Raw genomic sequence first — 20564 nt, 5'->3', positions numbered from 1 at the left:
ATACCACATCGTCGCTACCAGCGTCGTGAGTCTGGCGAGAAGGCCGGTGAGCAAAGACGGTAGCCCAGAGCATCTTGTCTGTCAAATCCAGCAACAAGCTCGTTCCCGATGGGGCTTCCGCCGGGCCATTGGTGCTCGGCAATCTGGGATCTGGCGCTTGTTCAGTCCAGAACGTCCTCGGTGAAGAGTGCACAAGTCCAACTAGGCAAGACTTGTTGCTCACTCTCCGACTCGTGCACAGGAAGCAGGGTCGGGCAGGAAACCGGTTGGACGCGCGGGAACCCGGTGTGTGGCAGCCAACGCGGGAGGCGGGATACGAAGGCTCGGGGGGCAGGATGCAGACGAAAATGACGCGCTGAGGCGGAAGACGCCAGGGAAGCCTGACGGACGAGGATGTGAGAATTGATGGATTGCGGTTACCGCTTACAGGCAGGCTCTTATGGGGAGAGTGCAGCCGAAGAAGCAAGGCCGTGGCTGTGTAACCTGCCATAGCCAGCTGAGATTGTGATGCATTGCATGAGGTATCGACTTGCACAACGGTGGAATGATCTGCTGCACTTGCAATTAGACACGCATACACGCACCCACCATGGAACATTTGAACCTTGGTGCAGCTCACGAGGCATCCAGGGTGGCATCCGCATCCTGTGAGGCGGTCTGCAAGGCCAATGACGCGACCCATACACATCACTCGCAAAGGAGCGCAGGCCGGTGAGGCTGATTCTCAGGTATGTCAACCTCGGGACATCAATGCCTGCGGGAGAGGACATCTGACAGATGAGAAGCGACGAAAGCCTGTGTTTACCCTCAGGTTCAGAAACCAGGGCTCCCACACAGCCAAGACAGCATACTGAGCCAGCTGGCAGGGAATGCAAGGGCAGGATCGTGCATGTGTAGCGCCAGGCTCGCCTGCAATGGCCCCAATAAATTGACAGGTCGGGGTTGAAGGGTGTGGCTGTCTCTGCTTTTCACTCCGAAGCGCTCGCTCGCCCATCTTCGGCCGTCGCATGTGAGCTGTCATAAGTCAGAATCTGGGAAGAGACTTTAGAATCAGGTACTGCTTTGTACCGATACTCTAGTGGCATCCAGGTCTCTTGCATTCTCATTAAGTGCAAGATGAGATGAAGCAAGAGAGCATGCCAGCTCGAGCGGTATGCATAACTCGGATCATTTGTTGCAGGTATGAGCTGGGCTCGCGACCGAGTGGATCTGCATCGACCTCGGTACAAGAACAACAATGTGGTGAGTCTTTCGTTTGAAGTGACATGCGAGATGGCCGACGAGAGCTCGCATATCTTACGTTGGTGCTGTCAAAAGATGGGACCCCAGAGACAGTACTGTCCTTGTCAGCTCTGCGGCCGGCCGGCCTGAGTGTCGGCAAACGCACGATGCGAAGTTATTCAGCCTTTGTGTGGTTGCTCGCGACAGTCGGCAAAGGCGTGATGCCAATCTACTGTGGATACCGTGCATCAACAGGCTGCAAACCTGCCCAGGTGGAAAAGTTCGACTGACCATGGACGACTGAAGTTACCGTGTGTTATCAACCAGGTGATCAGAGGGCTGAGTGGGATTGGTTTCCGAGACAGGTCGCTACCATCGAGTATATTCCATGTCGCCGCCGGCGCAGTAAAGAAGAAGGTGGAGTCCTGAGCCTTCCATGACATCGCGGGCCCGGTAGTGCGTCCCATCAGACTGTCAATGCTAGACCAGTCGAGGGTGCTCACAAATGGATGGCCACATCCGTCCTTGTTTACTCGGACACTCCTCCGCCTCAGGCATTTGCCTGAAGTTTGGATGGCGCGTCTCGAGTGAGGCCGTAGTTGACCGCGTTGGTGGGCCTAGTACACCTGGGCATAGGAATTCCAGCTTCTCCACGGGGGATTTGGCCCGGACGGTATGTCTCCCTGGCGCCAAAGGTGTTGCACCCACATGGCAGGTTTTACCATCTGCTAAGTCTCGTCTCTAGCACCGTGCCTTCAGTACTGCATGTGGGCCATATGTCTGGCGTGGATGTCAGTTTGATACCTCAATGTCGGGAGCCACAACTTTCCCATCTCAAGGCGCGATCAGGGACCCTCGGTCACTCACTCTCACCTGGGTGCTCTCTCACTCGGGTTGATGGGTGGTGTGTCAGCACAAAGAGGAGAACGTTTGTGTGCTGACGGCAGTCTCATTCCTTAGAGTTTGATCGATCTGGCCATGGCCGTCCGTGAAAATGGTAGGATCGAGCCAGGTAATCAGCAAGGACTACTGAACGGTTTGTGCGACGAGATGGAGGTCCGTGGTGTATGATATTATCGCCGAAGACGCAACGGGAACGGAGCCACGGTTCAGAACGGAGGTCAGACTAGCTCCGATGGACACTACCGCCCGGGTGCCAGGCGGGCTTTTGCAGGTGCTCTAGTGGCGAGCCTGTCTGGTTAAACGCCGACGTGAGGAGGGAGCATCCCCTGTTATTGCCGATGACGTGATGTGTTTATCGACCTCGGGATGGTGGGGCTCTCGGTGCCGTAATGCCTGAATGCGACTGCGCTTGAAGAGCTCGGCCTGTATAATCGCGAGGGGTGTGTGGAGGGCATCGTCTAAACATATATATACCTCTTGGTATGCATGTGTGTACCGGCATATATATGTGTGTGCACATATCCTAGGAAACAACACTGCTCCAGAATAAACAAGACCACGTAGATAAGTCAACAACAAGACCAAAACCAAAGACCGACCCATCCAACCCATCATCAATCCAATATGACCAAAGTCCTTCTCACCGGTGCGCACGAAAACCCTTCCCAACATTGTGGCTGATCAGTCTGGTTAACAACCAACCCCCGCAGGTGGCTCTGGCTTCATCGCTGCCCACGTCCTCGAGCAGCTCCTGGCGCGTGGCCACAATGTCGTGACCACTGTTCGTTCCGACGACAAGGCGGCCAAGATCCACGCCGCCCATGCTAGCCTCGGCAAGGACCGCCTGGAGACGGCCATCGTGCCCGATATCGCGAAGCCTGACGCCTTCGACGAGGTCGTCAAGACCCCAGGCATCGAGGTCGTCCTCCACACAGCAAGCCCATTTCATTTCAACATCACAGACCCCCAGAAGGACCTTATCGACCCCGCCGTCATCGGCACCACCAGCATCCTGAAGGCCATCGCCAAATCCGCCCCAGCAGTGAAGCGTGTCGTCATCACCTCATCCTTCGCCGCCATTCTCGACGCCTCAAAGATAAACGACCCCAACACCACCTTCACCGAGAAGTCCTGGAATCCCGTGTCCATCCAGGACATCCACAAGGACAGTGCCACCGCCTATCGCGCCTCCAAGAAGCTCGCTGAGGAGGCTGCCTGGGACTTTGTCGCAGACAAGTCCAACAACGCCAAGTTCGACCTCGTCACCGTGAACCCGCCCATGGTCTTTGGCCCTGTTGTACACCACCTCGCCAGCCTCGACACCATCAACACCTCTAACGAGCGCATTGTCGCTCTCGCACGGGGCAAGTGGAAGGAGGCCGGCGCCGTGCCCCCGACTGGAGTGTCCAACTGGGTCGACGTGCGCGATGTCGCCAGGGCGCACATCCTGGCCTTCGAGAAACCCGAGATTGGCGGCCACAGGCTCTTCACCACCGCGGGCTCATACTCCAACAGGGGCATCCTGGATGTAGCGAGGAAGAACTTCCCAGAGCTCCAGGACAAGCTGCCAGCAGAGGATGTTCAGGGCGGTGAGCCCGCCCCGGCGGACACAACTTACAAGTTTGACAACTCGGAGACCACCAAGCTGCTGGGCTTCGAGTGGATCCAGATCGAGACGACCGTGGTCGATACTATCAAGAGCCTGAAGTCCTTCCTCTAGCGAAGCTGTCGGGGTTGCGATTGGTTGACCGTAAACAGGCTGTCGCACTTTCTTGTGCGCCACGTCATCATGGATAGCGGCCAAGGAGGCTGAGACATATTCATACAATCCTTCTATTTCATGCCCTTACTCTGCGTATGCACTGTGATATGACAGGAGGAACGCTGCGAGCCTGACTTGGACCGCGCCGAAGGTGGATGCATATTGGAACACATACCCAACCAGAACGATGTGATATGTGATATCGACTTCCTGACAACGAGGACAACCTTGCTGTATTCATTATCGCAAAATTCAAGCGGGTCTCAGTGGGTTTCCAGCTCCCGCGAATTCCCACCGCACTATGCACTCGTACACCGGAGCTGCGCCTGCAAGACCCAAGATTACCCCGAGATGAAATTGGTAAACCCCAGTGGCACAGAAGTCATACTAATATCCTCATTCATTTAATCTTGTTGCAAGCCCTGCCCTCTTCCGATGGAGGGGGTATCAATCAAATGCAGCCATTCGTCACTAAATCTTCCGCCCTATTTATACAACAGGGCCAAGCATTGTATCCCAAACGCCTTTCGCAATGTTCCCCATGCGAGACCCATCTAGAATCTACAACACAGCCGTCAAAGGTGTGATCACGTGCGTTGCCTCTTGAGCCTTGAAGCCATGCCTGACGACCACTTGCAAGAAGCTCATAGGAAGTAGTCGCTCGGGCCCCTGCGGCCAGCGGGCACATGCCGTTGGTCATCGGGTACAGCAGAGAAGATACTGAACTTGGTGTCCAGGTTTGTGTCGACCGTCATGATAGAAGCCACATTTCCACATCTGTAGCAGTAGTTGGGCGCAGACCAGACGGTCACGACGGATTTCTCGGGGAAGTGGTACTGACAGAGATTGTCAGCCTATTTCAGAGCCAAAGGTGGTTTCTGAGGGCGGGGGGGGGGGGGGCAAGCAGGACGTACCTTGTAGCCTTCATTCACAAGCTGATGTGCTCGAGCAATGGTCTTTAGGCCGTTGACGTGGTTGAACTCGGTGGCAACCTTATCACCAAACAGCCAGCCCGCGCCACGTGGACTCACAGCCCATGTGTCGATGTCTTCGGGATCGCTCCATACCAAGTCACAGAATGCACCCTCGTGAGGAATCTCCTGGGCTCGGGCGACGACCCTGATCTGATCAATAGTCCGGATCTCGGGGCTGAGGCCACCGTGCACACACAGAACAGTCCCGTCCACAATGGCGGCCAGGACAAGGAAGTCAAATACTTGGCAGCATGCCTTCCAAACCGAGGCGTTGCCATACTTTGTTTGACATTCTTCGTAGAACCCGTAAACCTGTGTGATCTGTCGAGACTCGTGGTTCCCTCGGACAAGGACGATTCGATCGGGATACCTTGTGCTAGTTAGTTACGCTGCAAGTGGAACTCGGCGCATGGTCCGACTTACTTTGCCTTGAGACACATCAGTAAAGTGAAAGTCTCGAGACTGAAATATCCACGGTCGACGAAATCGCCCAGGAATACAAATCGAGTATCGGCCGACTGTGATGGGCCAGTAGCGCCAGCACCGACGCCGGTGCCCGAACTGCCGGGCCTTGCAACACTCTCGGAAGACGTGTTGGCGTCGTCATCGACGTCCCCACCTGGCTCGCCGCCTTCTTCTCCAGACGCCTTGGACTGCTTTATCTTCTTTCTCAGTTTCGGGTTGGTGATCTCGGTTGGCGGCTCGATGTCTTCCGAGGTAATCACTGTCGTGGCGGTCTGTGGGGCTTGCACATTGGTCTCGCCCGGCATCCCGCCGGCGACACGGAAAAGCTCCAGGAGGTCATAGAATTGGCCGTGTATGTCCCCGCAGATTGTGACGGGCGTCACGATTGGTTGTATGTTGGACTCTAGGGAGTGTGGTCAGCACAAGCCGTCGTGCGGCAAAGCGAGGGGGACGAACCTTCCATGAGGACCTCCTTGACCATCTCGCACAGCTGTTTCATGACGGACTCGGGGAGATAATGGCATTGTTTTGCCTCCTCAAGCCATTCGTCCAGCCCAGCACCTGGCGTCAAGTTCGCCGGTCCAGGTTTGGGAACATTAGCCATGACGTATTGCCGGTCTTGTGCAGCGCGGCTGACAGACACGCGCAGGTGAGATGGGTATGGACGGGTGTGGAATCGACGAGGGCGCAAGTGGAGGGGGCGGGAGCTGGATGACCCAGACCAAGGTGTCGAGGTCAGGCGGGACAGGTGAGAAGGGTCTGTGTAAGAAGCCATCAGTAGCATGTCCTTGGGCCTCTCGGTCTTTGCTCAGTCCAGGACCTACAGGAAGATTTGACAACAGCCTCTGGGTGGCTAAAAGCTAGCTGTGCTCCTGACGATGCTCGAACAACAGTATCTTGATCAGGTCTGGAAACAGGGCGTTGAGATGGCCTACTGCACAGGTGCGATCCAATGTACACAGCAACGGCATCGGCCCAGGGTCTTGATGGGAACGCAGTCGGCACTGGGGGTTCTTCCCCTTCCGCCGCATGTTGGGCGGGTTTGGGGGGGGGTCCAGTGGGTGTATGCTTGGCTGGTCCGTGAGCCTGCCGCCGCCACACTACCCAGGTGAGTACCTAAGCTCATGGTCATGGGCGCAGGGGTTATCGGGCGTGGGGCCTGCAGATCGGGGCGACATGTGCTGGTGTGGGAAGTGGGATGGCACTTCCAGACCTGAACTCCCCCACAGTCGACAGGGAGCTCTATCGCTCTATCTGCGCTACAGTGCCACTATCACCCTTCGCAAGCCCACCCACATAGCTTCCAAAGCAACGGCTCAAAACAGATTCGCTACTTGCATTCGATATAATCGGGGGCTCTGGCCCCGTAAGCCTGCCCCAGTCTGCAGTATCTCGTTTGGAACAGGCATAGCTGTCCGCCGGCCGCACGTCAACAAAAGCCCGCGACACCAATCGGTGACGGTCCGGTTCTTACTGTCTCGTCGTCGATCACCAACGACTTCCTGGCCCCGCACGTTTCAAGTCAAAAGACCGACCGCACAACACATCGACATGGTCGCGCCCGAGGCCAAATCCGGCCCTAAGCAAGCTGGTGTTCTGCCCATCCGTCCTGCCCAGGCGCAGGGCCCGACAGACTCGTCCAGGTCTGCCAAGTCCAAAGCCGCAGCACAGGATGGCATCAAGGTCAAGGTCAGGAGACTGCCACCTGGTCTGGCCGAACATGAATTTCTCACAATCCTCGGTGACACGTGGAGGCCGGGCAACGGAAAGGTTGGCTGGTTCTCATACCACTGCGGACACATACCAAAGAGGTACGTCAATCGCAGGCATTGCTTGATGGAGACAGAAGTTGACATTATCAATGCAGCGCCTCCAAGGACTCTACTCCTGCCTTCGCCTTCCTCCAAGTCAAAGAAGGGGACCTTGAAGCTCTCGACCACGCCGTCCAGAGTGCTATTTGGGAGGACGCAAAGGGCACCTTCAACAGCCCTTCTCTCGTCGGCCCGCCTTATGTGGAGCGCTCCATCTACAAAAAAATGCCACTTGCTAAGCCCAAGAAGGACCCTAAGGAGGGTACGATTGACCAGGACGAAGACTACAAGGCGTTTTTGGCCAGCCTCGCGGAGGATCCAACCATGAAACCGGATGAGACACAAGCTGATGCCGAGGATCCTGGGAAAGGCGAAGCCGACACTAAGATTACCATCGCTCCATTGGCCCAGTTCGTCAAGGAGAATCGCGAGAAGAAGGCCAACAAGGCCAAGGAGGCCGCGGCTGCTAGAAACAGCAAGCACTCGAGACAAGAGTCCCAGGGCACCAAAGGCAAAGGCTCATCAACAGCACCGGATGAGTCTAGAAAGAAGCCAAAGGACAAGACGAGTGACAAGCCTAAGGAGACAGTGCGCATTCTCAAGAAGCAGGCTGCTACAGAGGCTGCCGCCGAGGCTGCCAAAGCTGTTGCCAAGGACATGAAGGCCGCCAGCTCCTCTTCTGATGCCGCCAGCAGTCGCCGCGCTGGTATTCAGGGTGTTGCCAACATTTTAAAGCGTGACCTCGGCCTCTCTAATGGCTCCGCTGCGAGGAAAGCGCGCCAGGAGGTAGCAAAACAGGAGGCTGCCAAGAAAGGTGACGCCGAACCGAAGGCTAAGGAGCCGAAGGGCAAGGACGGTGGATCTAAGGCCCCAGCAGCAGCAGAGCAGCCTGCACAAGCAACAGATCGACCTGCGACGCCCACGGCTCCAAAAGCACAGGCGGAGAAGTCCTCGAGGTCAGGGCGGAGCCGGAGGGGAAAGGAGACCAAGTCGTCCGACTCTAAAACCGGAGGGCCCGCAGATGCTCCAGCGCCGGCACCTAATGCCCCCGTCATACTACAGAAGAAGAAGGACGATAGTCCTACGGCTTCCGCAGATAAGCAATCGTCAAATAATGCCAAGGCCGTCACTAAGCAAGGTTCTTCCTCGGCAGCACCGACTCCTCCGACTGGCCCGAAGGCAGCATCCGCAAAGGGAGGTCAGCCTGGAGGTTCCCAGAAGAAGAGCAGCAACCCAGCGCCAGCAGCCTCTTCCACGCGTGCGTTCCTTAAGCATGCCAATCCGTCCCAGGGCGTGACCGAGGCCCTGCTGAAGGAGGCAATGCAAGTTTTTGGTGGCATCAGCCTTGTCGAGATCGACCGTCGCAAGGGTTTCGCATACGTGGATTTCACAGAGCACGCAGGACTGGTCAAAGCAATGGCCGCCAGTCCTGTCGCTGTCGCTCAGGCAACCGTACAAGTTCTCGAGCGTAAGGACCAGGGCTCCAAGAAGGCTGCCAGTACACCAAGCAACCAGGCTCAGCCCGGCACTACCAACAGCAGTAACAACACAGTTGCAGCTTCTGCAGCCCAAGGCGCTGCTAATCTGTCGACTGCTCCATCGTCTAATGCAGATAAGAGCGGCAACGGAACGACTAGCGAGCAACAGCAAGCTAAGCGTAGCCGACGACGTGGCCGCGGCAGAGGAGGAAATGCAGGCGGCGGCGGCGGCGGCGCTGCTAACAGCGAGGTAAAGGCGGAGACCGGCGCTGGATCTTCTACACCGGCAGCTACGGATGCTGGAGGGCCCGGTACTGGCTGAAAGATCGGGACATTCGTGGTTCAATTACTCGGTCTGTCTGACTGGCCGGATGGCCAGCCCATCCGGGTCTTGCAGAGGCCGATCAGGGTTGTCCGACCGCTGCCAGACCATTGAGCTTGATCGATCGAGGTCCAGCCTAGTAATCAGCGAGTTTGTTTCATGTACCCAGCAGTGTTATTGTACGCCCGCCGGTGTCAACGATATCGCCGTATGATCCTCAACCTCATGGGATGGAACTTACAATCATCGGAGCGGCCACTCGCTGGGCAGATTTGGTGGAGGGAAGTGCTCAGCAGCACTCATCGCTCCTACTGGCAGAAATTAAACCTCCTTCGGGTTGCAGAGAGATGGTATTATGTGGGTGCTCTGTTCTGACCGAGTTCAGCCTGGGCAAATACCCAATTCCCCAGCCGTCCATAGCGTTTAGTGAGATGACAGTCATTGATGCGCACATACGCGCTCTTCCGCTCCTCCTAGACGCTGCCGATCTCTTGTGCCCTCTCCTATGCCCACATTCCCTAGTAACATGCGCAGCGGGTCTCTCGGGCAAAAGTGGTGACATGCTTTACCACAACTTCCAGCCTGGCTGCCCCTATATCCTTCTAAACTTGCCGCTATCGATACAGCCTCGCGGCCCGAACAGACAAGCCCACGTCCTTGGTGTAACAAGTGGTGTTGACGTCACCTTGCCTTGAAGCAATGTCGATCTGGGAACACCTACCGCACCGGGAGAAGTCAGGGCACTCGTCAGTCACCCCGGGTTAAGCGACAGGCAGACATGATGCGTTGTATAATCTGCCAGGGATATTGCAACCAGACTTGATTTGCAATCTTCGGTCGTTGCCTGGATGACGCGATGGTCTGCCTGCCCTTTGCTTCCCCCCATTGGGATTCTTTTGGTATTCTTGTCCAGCTTTTCCAGCCATTTTCCTTCTTTCAAAACTCCTTGCTGTCTTTTACATCATCTTCATTCATCCACTGTCATGTTTCATGCAGCACCGGGTGTATGCTTGGGTAGTGAAGCTATAATGTCCATTTTGGGAATCTGAGCCATTCATAAGAGGTATCTGTCTAACTAGGAAGGGCTGTGGTGTGGTGATATCTATCCTGTGAAACCAAACGAGGAAGGAAGAGAGAAGTAGAAAAGGTGGTATCATATTTCCCAAAAGAGCCCCGTTCCAAGCCTGCCGTACCCCAGATAGCAGGACTTATGTCTCCCAAACAAATCCCACTTGCCCGTTCACTTAACCTGGGCGCCCTGACCAGAACTCCGTGAAAAATCCAAAGTGATAAGGAACCTTTTTTCCAATTTGACCGAGCCGTCAGACTTGAGAGACCTGAGAACAAATGAAACATGCATCATGCGCCAGTGCTCCCGACCGTCAGGACCTGCAGGCCGTCCGGGACTAGGGGTCAACAGGTGACGTATGTGGGGTCGTCAGCAGTATGTGTGTGTGTGTGTGTATGTGTGTGTGTTTGCACCAGGGTGTGGGCACGGTGTGACAAGAGGGGCCGTCTTGCAGCAAAACACCAGCCTCAGAAAGGCCCCAGGGGAGTGAGTCCACCACTGTGAGCAAGTTGTTTGGTTCTTAGGCACCGAGATTTGCCCGAATACCTGGTTGCCTCCAGATTTGTGCAATAGAGCACCAATGACCAGAGCCTGGGGCGACGTGGGGGTTCATGCTCGTGTGTCTGGTATATGTAGGAAGCGGGCCGGGTTCGTCAGTTGAACGTGTTGTTCCATGGTTTGGTGATTAAATCATGTGAACAGAGTGATGACGCCGTCCACCTTTTGGTGGTGAGTTCCAGCTCCCGCGTGCAATGACAATGATGTGCGCATGAGCGACCAAAACCAACTTCTCCCTTGGCCAGTCGTCTATTTTTCAGCTGATAGTTGAGGGGGGGTGGGCAAGGGTGGCGCTCCAGCTGAAGAAGGATCAGGGAGGATCGAGGCTGCTCCGTGAGCCTCGGGGCTGGCTCACCCTCAGGACAGAGCCTCACATGTCAATCAGAGAGGGTGAGGGTGATAGTTCCCATCCTCGTAGTTGGCTGTTGGAGACATGAGCCCGTCGTACCTATAAAAGACAGTGGGCCGCTCCATGCCGGCACTTCGAGGTGTCGAGGAATAGGCTGGGTCCTGGTAATGGGCGATGGCTGGCTGGCCAGTCTGGGCCATGGCGACGGGTCCATCGAAGCGGCGTCCAGGGCTGGCTGCGCTTGGCTGTGGTGTCGGTATCGACACGGTTGGTCGCGCAGCGCGAGGTCCGAGGGGCTCGACATAAGGTCTGTCGGCGTAGGCGGCACTGCTCAGGCGGCGACTGGTGGTCCTGGGGGCCCTGGAACTTGATCGCTTGGAGGAGCTGGCATCACTCGAAGTCTCGCTGCGCTCGAAGCGGCCCTTGAGGCGATCCTTTTGTTGCTCGACATCTGCGTCCTTGGACCGCCTGCTCTCGCTCCGGTGCAGCTTGCCGCTCTTGGGAGAGGGTGTGGTGGCAGCCCGGGCCTCGGAGTCCCGTGGCTTCTTCTGCAGCCTCTCGTTGCTGTTTCGCAGGCCGTCATTCTCGACCTGCAGCGCTGCGAGACGGGCCTCCAGGTCCTTGTGGGCGTCTCTCAGCTTCTTCTTGTCCCGCAGCAGGTCCTTCTTCTCCTCCTCCAGGTTGTCGCACCGGTTCTTGACAGCCAGCAGGTTGGCATCGGCCAGTCTGAGCTTCTTGGTGAGCTGCCTTTCGACCTCTTGGGCCTTTGCCTTCCACTCATCGACCTGCTTCACGGTGTCTTGCAGGGCCTGTTTTAGAGCCTGTTGCTCGTACAGGGTCTCTGTGTAATGATCAGGATATGCTGTGCCCGAATGGTTTGAACTCGTGCTCGACGAACCAGCGCCCGATTCACTCCTGGATGCCGAGGAACGGGAGGACCCACTGCGGGAGGTGTCCTCGCCGAACCTGACAGTCTTGCGCGAAGTGTCGCTCGGCATGGTGCCCGGGCGAGGCCCGAGTTTTTAATATGGGTTTGCCGGCCGCCTGGTCCGGGGCTGGCGGTCGTGGGCGGAACGCAGACGCAGGAACTCAGAGAGGAGCCCGCACGTGTCCCTCGTTGATTTGGCCAAATACTGGCTGGAGAAAACTGCACGAGTGCCCAACCTAGGAGGGATTCCGGGAACGTGAGGCGATCAGAGTATTTAACTCGGGCGAATTGGGCAGTGCCGGGCCCCAGGCTAGTTAGACAAGGCTGTGGGTAATACGGCGTCTCAGTGGGAGCATTAGGCTGCAAGCAAGGTGGTTAAAAGCCAGGGGTGGTCGCAGCCCAACCGGGGCTGGCTGGGTGTGGTGTGGACGGACGGGATGGAAATATATAATAACCTCGAGGCCCGAAAATACCGAGTCTCCCTTGTAAGAAATGGTGTTCTGGTGGAGACAAAGTCTAGACAATGGACGCCCGAGGAGGAGAGGAGGACCTGAGCAAAGAAAGAAACAAGGAAAAGGCCTTGTCACGGAACGGAAGTGCATTTATTTCCCAAAGGAGGGAGGGCATGAGGGAGGGAGGGCAGTCAATGAGCCTCACGGCTGCCCGCCCGCCTGCCTGGCCCAGGTACAACATCACTGCCTGCTGCCTCGGGGCTCAAGTGCCATGCGCGGACAGGGGGGTTGTGGGAAGTGGATTAAAGAATCTGGGTGACTCCAAGGCTGCCTTACAGCACTTGAGCACTTGCGCAGCAAGGCAGAGACGCAAGAGACGAGGTGGGTGGGTGGGCAGGGGTGCGAAGTGCCAACGGGCGGTGGCTTTTCCCTTGCACTGCATCCTGCACTAACACTTAGGCCCTCTCACACCTTACAAGTGCTGCACACTCACTGGGGCTGAGCTTAGGCTGTCTCCCCTTCCGACCACCTAGGTTGCGAGGTACTATGTACTCACAACCACCGAGCAACAACCACCGAGCACCCGCCAGCAGGCCCCACAAGCACCGGACACGGTGCCCGGGGCCACTTCGGCCTCCGACGCCGGGACACGGAACGGCCAACGGTTCTCCCGCTACTCTTGCAACAAAAATCCCATAAAAAAAGTCCAAAATAATACTAGTAATATTATACAATATTTCCGGCCGGTGTGTCACGTGCAGTTGGTAATGCAAATGAGCATCCTTCATGGCGCAATTGGCTAGCGCGTCTGACTGTTAATCAGGAGGTTGGTGGTTCGAGCCCACCTGAAGGAGTTCTTTTTTGACCGCCTTATCTATGGATTATTTTTTAATTAATTTCTTTCTTTTTTACCTAAAACAAATTCCCGCACAAAATATCCAAAATGTATGTCAGAGAGACAAAAAGAACTCCTTCAGGTGGGCTCGAACCACCAACCTCCTGATTAACAGTCAGACGCGCTAGCCAATTGCGCCATGAAGGATGCTCATTTGAACAGGGCTAATTGCGCCTGCTCGTTCGTGAATTCCTGCGGTGAAAGCTAAACTATATTCTGAAGGATAATAAAACTTCCTTTTCTTTTATAATAAAAGAATATCTTATTTTAATTTTAAGTTTTTATTAAATTATAATTAATAAAATTCAATTTTTTAAAAAAATTAATATATATTTTATAAGTAATATTTATTAGGATTAACCCTTTTATCTCTAATTATTTTATTATATCTTTTAATATTAAGGTATAAAGGTAGTTCGACTAGGTGGTTCGCCGTGAGAGCCATTACAGCTCGATCGACTCCTAGCACAAAAGCCGGGGTGGGATGGTAGGGCACTTGAGTCGGTACATGGGTACGTTGGCACGTCACTGGGGCTGCTGTCATTAGCCGTCGAGGTGCGTCTGCAGCCTGCTTGGCCTCGTCCTGTGCGGCGCGCTACTGGGCAATCCGACGTCGTGGAGGAGGGTTCTCGGAGCAGGTGAGCAGGTGACTCACGATCGCTGCGAACGTCACCCCATGCGCGTGGCATGACTCCTATACATAGACCTGTCTACAAGGTCTTGTCTGGTCTTGATTGTCAGGGCCAAAGACAGAAAGAACAATGGAGGGGAGGCTTCCCGAGATGGCGCCAGCGGTTGCACGGCCAGGCCCGGGTGATGGTGGCCCTGGAGACAAGAGAAACGGAACGATTTAACATGTCTGCGGTATAGCAACAAGAACATGGTCAGAGCAGGCCAGAGACAAGGCGCATATAGATTGTTACGAGAGGGTGCAAAGTGTAGGGCCAATGTGTAAAAACTGCTGAAGCAGAGTGCACACTGCCCCGCTGACAGGGGGGCCCCTGTCTGCTCTGCCTTACACCCGATTCGGCAAGTGGGCCTACCAAGCATGTACAATGTACTGTGTAGCGGGCTGTCCCCTGAGAGAACAACCACAGCATTGCCGGACTCCAGTGACGACAGCCTTATGAGGATTCAAGCGGGCGTCGAGGCCAGGGTGGGACCCTGCGGCTGGTTGCTCGGTTGCTCGGGACATCAGAAACAGGTAAAAGGGCACGGAAGCGCCCGAGGAACCAGATCGCCGGCCCAACCTGCCAACTCGGAATGACACACAGACGCTGCCGTCACTTGTTGTTGATCGAGTTTCGAGCCAGCGAGCCAAGCCCAAATATGACCTGTCAGCGGCCACATCGACCGTGGATCGCGCCGTCACCACCCCCATCTCCCCGTCTCCCCATATCACCTTCTGCCACGAACTCGGCCGTGACAGGTCCGAGGCTGCAGTCGACGACGGCATCCCGCAGCCAGGGTGTGAACGACGGAAGGGGTGGGTGGGCAGAAGATGATGCCCTGTGGCCAGGTAGTGCGCGCACCACAAGAACCCCGCCTCCTAATTCGCGCCGGATCGTCCACGTTCTGCCTGGCCCAGACGCTCATGTACCCAGGTGCTTTGCCATGTCGGGCCAGCAAAAAACACAAAGCTGGGAACCAAGTCTGAGGGGTGGTCCGGTCAACATATCACGCAGACATTACTGATTTGCCCGTATATCTATTCATAGAATTGAAAGGGGAAGGGGAAAAGGCAAGGGATTGGGGGGGGGACACAAAAAGAGCAAGCAAGCCCGATATACTGGGCAAAAGACATGAAACCCAAGCTTATAGCCGTCCGTTTTCCGTACTATAGTACTGTGCTTCTCCAACGCGCGTCAGCCTTGCCCAGGCGCCCGCTCAGGCTCGTCTGGACGCCCGTCGACCTTTGTACATTACAACACGGTGGGTTCAATTGTAGATTCGGGACTTGCCCATCTATATACTTAAGTAATCATGGTGAGGATCGTACTCAATACAGACCTGTCTGGTCGGGTGAGTCTCATTTTCATGGGGCACCCCAAGCCTCGGGCCGCAGTAGCGCGTGAGCGGCTCATCTGACAGCTGCGACGCCCACCCCGGGGGTTGCTCACAGGACCCCAGGCCTCATCATGCCTGAATCAGACTGCGAGAGCCCCAGAGGTCACGATCACGCTGTTCACTTTGTTTGGGGGCAGGAGGGGCAAGCGGCGGCTTGTTACCGGGCAAACTTTTCCAATCTGGGTGTTTGTCTTCATTCATAGGGCATTTCGCCCGACTGCTATGCTAGGTAGAATCCCCCACTCGGATGAAATCAAAATTCTCGAATCGAGGGAAACGAACTGTGTTGGGGTGCAAATGTTGCGAGGTCCGCAAGGTTTGCTTTGTGGCACCGATAAGAGGGTCAAAAGAAAGGGGCCAAGGCATTGCTCTCTGCCCCAAACGGCAGTGGCGCCCCATCAAGCAGTTGATATGGCCTCCAGCTCACATAATCCGACATGTTATGACGGCACTGCATTTGGTGCAGGCTGGAACGAATCTTGGGCTGTCAGCTATGTGATGAGAAATCACTTTTGGAATTGGAGGTATAGATAGACTCACCCTAGAATCCATCAACCATGGTTATTCCAAGCAACAAGACCTGCGAAGGAAATCCTGACGACGCCAATCTGCCTCAGATCCAGAGATTCTCCATACGGGCGCGGAACAGTGCTGCGAGTACTAACGTCCCACAGGGCCGGTGACAACATTCTCACCGCAGCCCATGCTGACGCAGGATGGCTTTGTATCGGTCGACGTCCCTCATCGCCTTCCTCTCATTTCGTGCCCGTAGTTCGCACGCCTCCTCAAGGCGTCGGTTCCGGTCGGTAGCCACTGCAAGATCGTTCTTTAGCCCATCGACTGTGTAACTTAGCTTGTCGTACCGTCGCCGCCAAGTACTAATCTCCTCCATGAGCTTTCTCGCGCCGTTGCCGACGCCGTCACGGATATCTCGCTCCAGACTGCGTATGTGGGCCATCAGCGAGTCGTTCTCGTTGATCAGCTTGGTGTTCTTGTTTCGTAGCCTCCTCATCGCATCTTCGCTGGAGCTACCGGCGCGGTGGTGGTGGTGGTGGTGGTCAAAACTCCTCCTCAGCTCATGGTTCTCATACTCGAGGTTGCGGATCGTGGCCTCTAGGGAGGGCACGCGGGCCTGCAGCCTGCGCAGATCGTCGCTGCAGGTTGTCCAGTTGGCCTTGAGAGCATGGTTCTCCCGGCGCAGAGCCTCGTTTTCCTGACTCAGATCGTTCTCGCGCGCCAAGAGGAGGTTATATTCTTCTCGCGTAACATCGAGGAAGTCGACCCGGCGGCCGCGGGAGGACTGGCTGCTCGCATCGTGGGGGTTGGAGTGCGAACGCCTCAAGGAAGCCTTGACGAAGCGACGGTGTCCAGATGGGAGGGTCTCGACCCAGTAGTCTCTAGCCATACGCCAGTCGATGTTGTTCTCCTTCTGTCAAGGTTTTGACCTCGTCCTATCGGCGTCTGTGGGCAGTGTGCTTGGTGGGCGTTGAGGTGAGAACTGCTTTCTGAGATTTCGGTGAGGCCAGCAAGACGAGCACAGTCTGGGAATAAAATTGTTCTGCCAGTCAAGTCGCTGGTATTGGGAGAACAAAGAGGTCCTCAAGCTGATGGTGTTGGCTGAGCGGAAGGAGGAGGGCAAAAGGCAAGGCGGGCTTTCAAGACGGTTGTAGCTAGACCGGTACAGGGAGCAACGGGCCTGACAATGGAAGTGGAGTAGGTGCTGTGGATGCAAGTAATAGTTGCATATATGTCTTGACAGTTGGGAATGGCGAATGGCAGAAGAGACGAGGCAGCAAGCCAGGGGTTGCAACGGGGACGGCTCGCTTTTTAGCATCTTGGTCAGTCCTGACGGCAGTTCCCAGGCATCCTCATAGGGCTTGGGCAGGCGAGGGCTCCCGCAAAGCGCAAAGCGCCTCAGCATACTGTGATATGATCAGGGGAGAAAGGTGTGGCAGCATGAGGCTGGCGTGTTTGGTGGTGGCAGGCTCAAAGCTGCCGGGAACACACCACGAGGGTCAATCAGCCACGGCCCAGCAGTCATGACGGCCGATGAGCAACACCTCCATGAGCCCTCTATGAACAGAGCATAGCCAGGATGTTGGGCCTCAGCTTCGAGGCCGATCTAATCTCAGGGCCCGGGGGGAGGGTGCCGGCTGTGACAAGAAGGCGAGGGAAACAAACAAGCCCTGGGGCCGAGGAAATGGGATGCCTCGAGGCCGAGTCTTGAGGAAAAGTGTAGATAGCCAGTCAAGGATGACCCAGCCCCGACGTGGTCCCTTTGTTTGCAGGCCTGACTGTTGGCCATAAGCCATGTGGCCCAAACACCACAAGGATGAGGTCATGGGAAACGAGGCCCCTGGCCGAGCCCAGGGAGGAGGTACCTGATGACTTAGCCATGTTTCCCTCCCTCGCGCAGGACAAAGAATCGAAGATATACTTGGCTAGATACAGTCATCTTGTTGGTATGGGGTAGGACAGGGTCTCACGCCCCCAGCATACGGCGCTCGAGCATTGTGGTTGCGGATGTGGGCCACGAGCTTTCACGGACAGGCGCTGAAACCAATGGCGACGTGACCGAGCCGCGACAGCGTGGGAGGTCGTGAGCGACGCTTGACGGGCCAGTCGGCAGTCAGAGAAAGGGCGAAGGCTAACTGACAAGAGCTCGGAGGCCTGCAGGTCCCGCGCTTCTTGGGTGGATAAAGTGGACCCCCTGACACAAGAGGTAGCGCGAGTGCAGGGAACAGCTGGACAGTGCACCTGCCCACCCCACCCCACCCCACCCCATCACTTCCTTCCCTAGATTTCATCCTCCCGCGGCTGAACCTCAGCCAAAGCCTCATCCAACGAAGGATTCGTGGCTGCTTGCGTTGGTTGAGGCCTCGACACCCGGGAAAGCACATCTACAGAAACTGCTGCCGCTTCTGCACTCTGATATTCAGTATTTACACTTTCCCTCACACACATCCACCTGCCTGCCTGCTTAGAAGGCCCCTTGCCCAGGCAGAGGATCATTGACCTCGGGACAGGCGCTGTCAAACACGCCTGGGTCGGCGAACTGCGGCTCTGCGCTGCCGTCGAGCCCCAGCTGTACCAGCGTGTTGCCCGTCGCATCATACGCCGGCCATCCATAATCCAGGAGGCCTTTGGCTGGATCCCTCGCAAAGGAAGCCCACGCCCCCATAACGTACGCCGACACCGCGTCCTCGTGCTCCGAGTTCTCCACCAGGGACACGTCCTGCGCCGTGCCAAACACCATCTCAACATCCGATCCATGATACGCACCGCTGCCCCTGGGCCCCAGCCCGGCCGTGGAGTTGTACAGCCTCAGATTATCCCACTCGCCGTGGTATCTGTACCTCCACGTTGGCACCAGCTGTTCCGTCCGGTACCGCGCCTGCGCTCCCGTCGGGCACGTGAAGGCGCGCTGGTTGAAGAGATCCCACCGCGCCTCGGTCAGGTTCACCTTGGCCGCCCACGCCGACAGCTTGTACCACCCGGACTCAAAGTCGGTGTTGCCCAGGAGGTATGGGATGCGTGCGAATGACCCGTTGCGCGATCTGGCCTCGTAGTCTGAGAAGACAATCTCGTCGTCAACCGTCGGGTGAAAGGTGGCTTGGGCGAGCGCTTGGCTAGGTAAGGCCGGTACTTTGGCCGACGCCGCCAGGATCGCAGAGGCGTTGGCCTGCCGGACACAGTCCACGACCGTAGCGGCATCTTCACCTGCGCCACCGCACCCAATGGCCTGGGAGACGTTGAAGAAGATGGACTGCGCATATGCCCTCGTGTTGGGGTTGAAGCTCAGTGCCGTTCCCGACTGCGATATCAGCCCTGCCACTATGGGGTCTTCCTCCCACGCGAATGCCGAATAGTCCACAGCTGCACCCCCAGCACTCTGGCCGAATATTGTTATTCGTGCTGGATCGCCGCCAAAGCTCTCCTAATCAAATTGTCCACGGTGGTCAGCCACTGAAGCACCGTGGCATCAGCTTCATGCAGTATTGCCGTAGGGCCCTCTCAGACCCGCAGCTGAACAGACACTTGGCATACAGCCTGAGATAGAGGGGACTCTTCTCAAGAGGGGTGGGATTGCATCAAAAGCTGCTCACAATGTTGTCCCGGACCCACTCCACGACAGAGCGATGGTCTCGCAGCGCGGCGTTCTGTTGCAACCCCGGCGCACCTGAGAAGCCGAATATTCCAAGACGGTAGTTTGGTGTTACAACAACGACGTCCTCGGCTGCTGATAAGTATTGACCATTGTAGAACGGACTGTGTGGGCCAGGTATCTGGAAGCCTGTAGATGGCGATTAGCACACAACATGACAGCCTTGGCGGTACCTCATATTAGAATCACTGACGTCCACCATGGAACCAGATGAGCACAGGCTCCCTCGCCGAATTGTTTGGTGTCTTGGTCCAGATATTCAGACCGAGACAATCCTCACTTGAAGGGTTGCCCGTCTGCGCAGCAAACATGTTCCATACACGGAAGCCCGAGGGCTCGGAGAAGTTCGGGAACTGGCTGACGGGCGGTTTGTTCGAAAGGCAGTCTGGGGCCCAGTCCGAAGCATTGTAGACAGTGCCGGCTGGGGCGTTGTACCGCTTTGGTGGAGCAAAGCGGAGGTCCCCAACAGGTGGCTCTGCATAGCGGATGCCGAGGAACTCTGTCACTTCTGACCGATTTGGTGCAGCGTGGCCGACGATGAGTCCGCTGGTGGTATTTGCTGTCGGCCAAGATGGATCCAGACCCGCGAGTGCCGGGGCGGGGCCGAGCATCAGTGCCGCTGCGACGCCCAATATCCTCGCCATGGCGGGCTCAGGATTCGCGGGCGTTATCAAAAGCTTGTTGCTGCAGTGTTGTCAATGGACAGATGTAGAGGAAGGACGCTGGGGGAATGGAAATGCTTACCAGAGTTGCAGCTTTATCAAGACCCCCTTAGCAAGCCCGGCGACAAGGATCAATTTGTCGCATGGATTCCATTGACCGCCTCGATCTGCCGAGCAGATGGAAGGATTCAGCACTTCTTAGCTAGCGCACTGGAGAAACCGGGGCCGTCCACTCAAGCGGGATATGTTCATGAACAAATCTGCTTGGGAGCTTTGGTTGTATCATTTTGCAGTTAGCTTACTTGGACCGCAATTGCGCTGGCTGTCACAGTCAAAACTCTGACTAGGTACCCAACTGGTCTCGTTTCTATCCCGCATACGTCCGAACACAATACAGTGGTAAACACTCAAATACCCAGCGTGGGGGGCGGAAAACAATACAATGCCGATAACAGTGGTATAAATGCGAGAGGTGCTAGGTAC

The 20564-nt window shown here is 56.2% G+C and overlaps 6 protein-coding genes across 6 annotated transcripts; 2 read left to right on the top strand and 4 right to left on the bottom strand.

Annotated features, from left to right (window-relative positions):
• Nucleotides 1-1176: 1176 nt before the first annotated feature.
• Nucleotides 1177-4127, top strand: KVR01_009831 (uncharacterized protein). Its single transcript, XM_044788537.1, has 3 exons — nt 1177-1894; nt 1967-2770; nt 2835-4127. Exons 2-3 carry the CDS (start codon nt 2749-2751, stop codon nt 3842-3844), a joined length of 1032 nt encoding a protein of 343 aa, XP_044641079.1. The 5' UTR covers nt 1177-1894; nt 1967-2748; the 3' UTR covers nt 3845-4127.
• Nucleotides 4104-6371, bottom strand: KVR01_009880 (type 2A-related serine/threonine-protein phosphatase SIT4). Its single transcript, XM_044791388.1, has 5 exons — nt 6150-6371; nt 5782-6084; nt 5284-5728; nt 4801-5230; nt 4104-4722 (listed from the first exon to the last, which is right to left on the bottom strand). Exons 2-5 carry the CDS (start codon nt 5927-5929, stop codon nt 4531-4533), a joined length of 1215 nt encoding a protein of 404 aa, XP_044641128.1. The 5' UTR covers nt 5930-6084; nt 6150-6371; the 3' UTR covers nt 4104-4530.
• Nucleotides 6372-6558: 187 nt separating this feature from the next.
• KVR01_009661 (uncharacterized protein) lies at nt 6559-12677 on the top strand. The gene is made up of 2 exons (XM_044791127.1): nt 6559-7136; nt 7193-12677. The coding sequence occupies exons 1-2, from the start codon at nt 6877-6879 to the stop codon at nt 8934-8936; spliced, it is 2004 nt and encodes a 667-aa protein (XP_044640909.1). The 5' UTR covers nt 6559-6876; the 3' UTR covers nt 8937-12677.
• KVR01_009921 (uncharacterized protein) lies at nt 9947-12677 on the bottom strand. The gene is made up of 2 exons (XM_044789183.1): nt 11811-12677; nt 9947-11753 (listed from the first exon to the last, which is right to left on the bottom strand). Exons 1-2 carry the CDS (start codon nt 11908-11910, stop codon nt 10945-10947), a joined length of 909 nt encoding a protein of 302 aa, XP_044641169.1. The 5' UTR covers nt 11911-12677; the 3' UTR covers nt 9947-10944.
• Nucleotides 12678-15014: 2337 nt separating this feature from the next.
• On the bottom strand, nt 15015-17874 carry KVR01_009758 (uncharacterized protein). Its single transcript, XM_044784246.1, has 2 exons — nt 15795-17874; nt 15015-15732 (listed from the first exon to the last, which is right to left on the bottom strand). Exon 1 carries the CDS (start codon nt 16657-16659, stop codon nt 15946-15948), a length of 714 nt encoding a protein of 237 aa, XP_044641006.1. The 5' UTR covers nt 16660-17874; the 3' UTR covers nt 15015-15732; nt 15795-15945.
• Nucleotides 17875-18234: 360 nt separating this feature from the next.
• KVR01_010107 (uncharacterized protein) lies at nt 18235-20063 on the bottom strand (the record flags this gene model as incomplete). Its single annotated transcript, XM_044791226.1, has 3 exons — nt 18235-19186; nt 19425-19548; nt 19613-20063. The coding sequence occupies 3 exons, from the start codon at nt 20061-20063 to the stop codon at nt 18235-18237; spliced, it is 1527 nt and encodes a 508-aa protein (XP_044641355.1).
• Between the last annotated feature and the right edge of the window lie 501 nt (nt 20064-20564).

This window comes from Diaporthe batatas (assembly GCF_019321695.1).
Source record: "Diaporthe batatas strain CRI 302-4 chromosome Unknown Contig00012, whole genome shotgun sequence".
Lineage (NCBI taxonomy): Eukaryota > Fungi > Ascomycota > Sordariomycetes > Diaporthales > Diaporthaceae > Diaporthe > Diaporthe batatas.
This window is presented reverse-complemented; position numbering and strand designations above follow the sequence as displayed.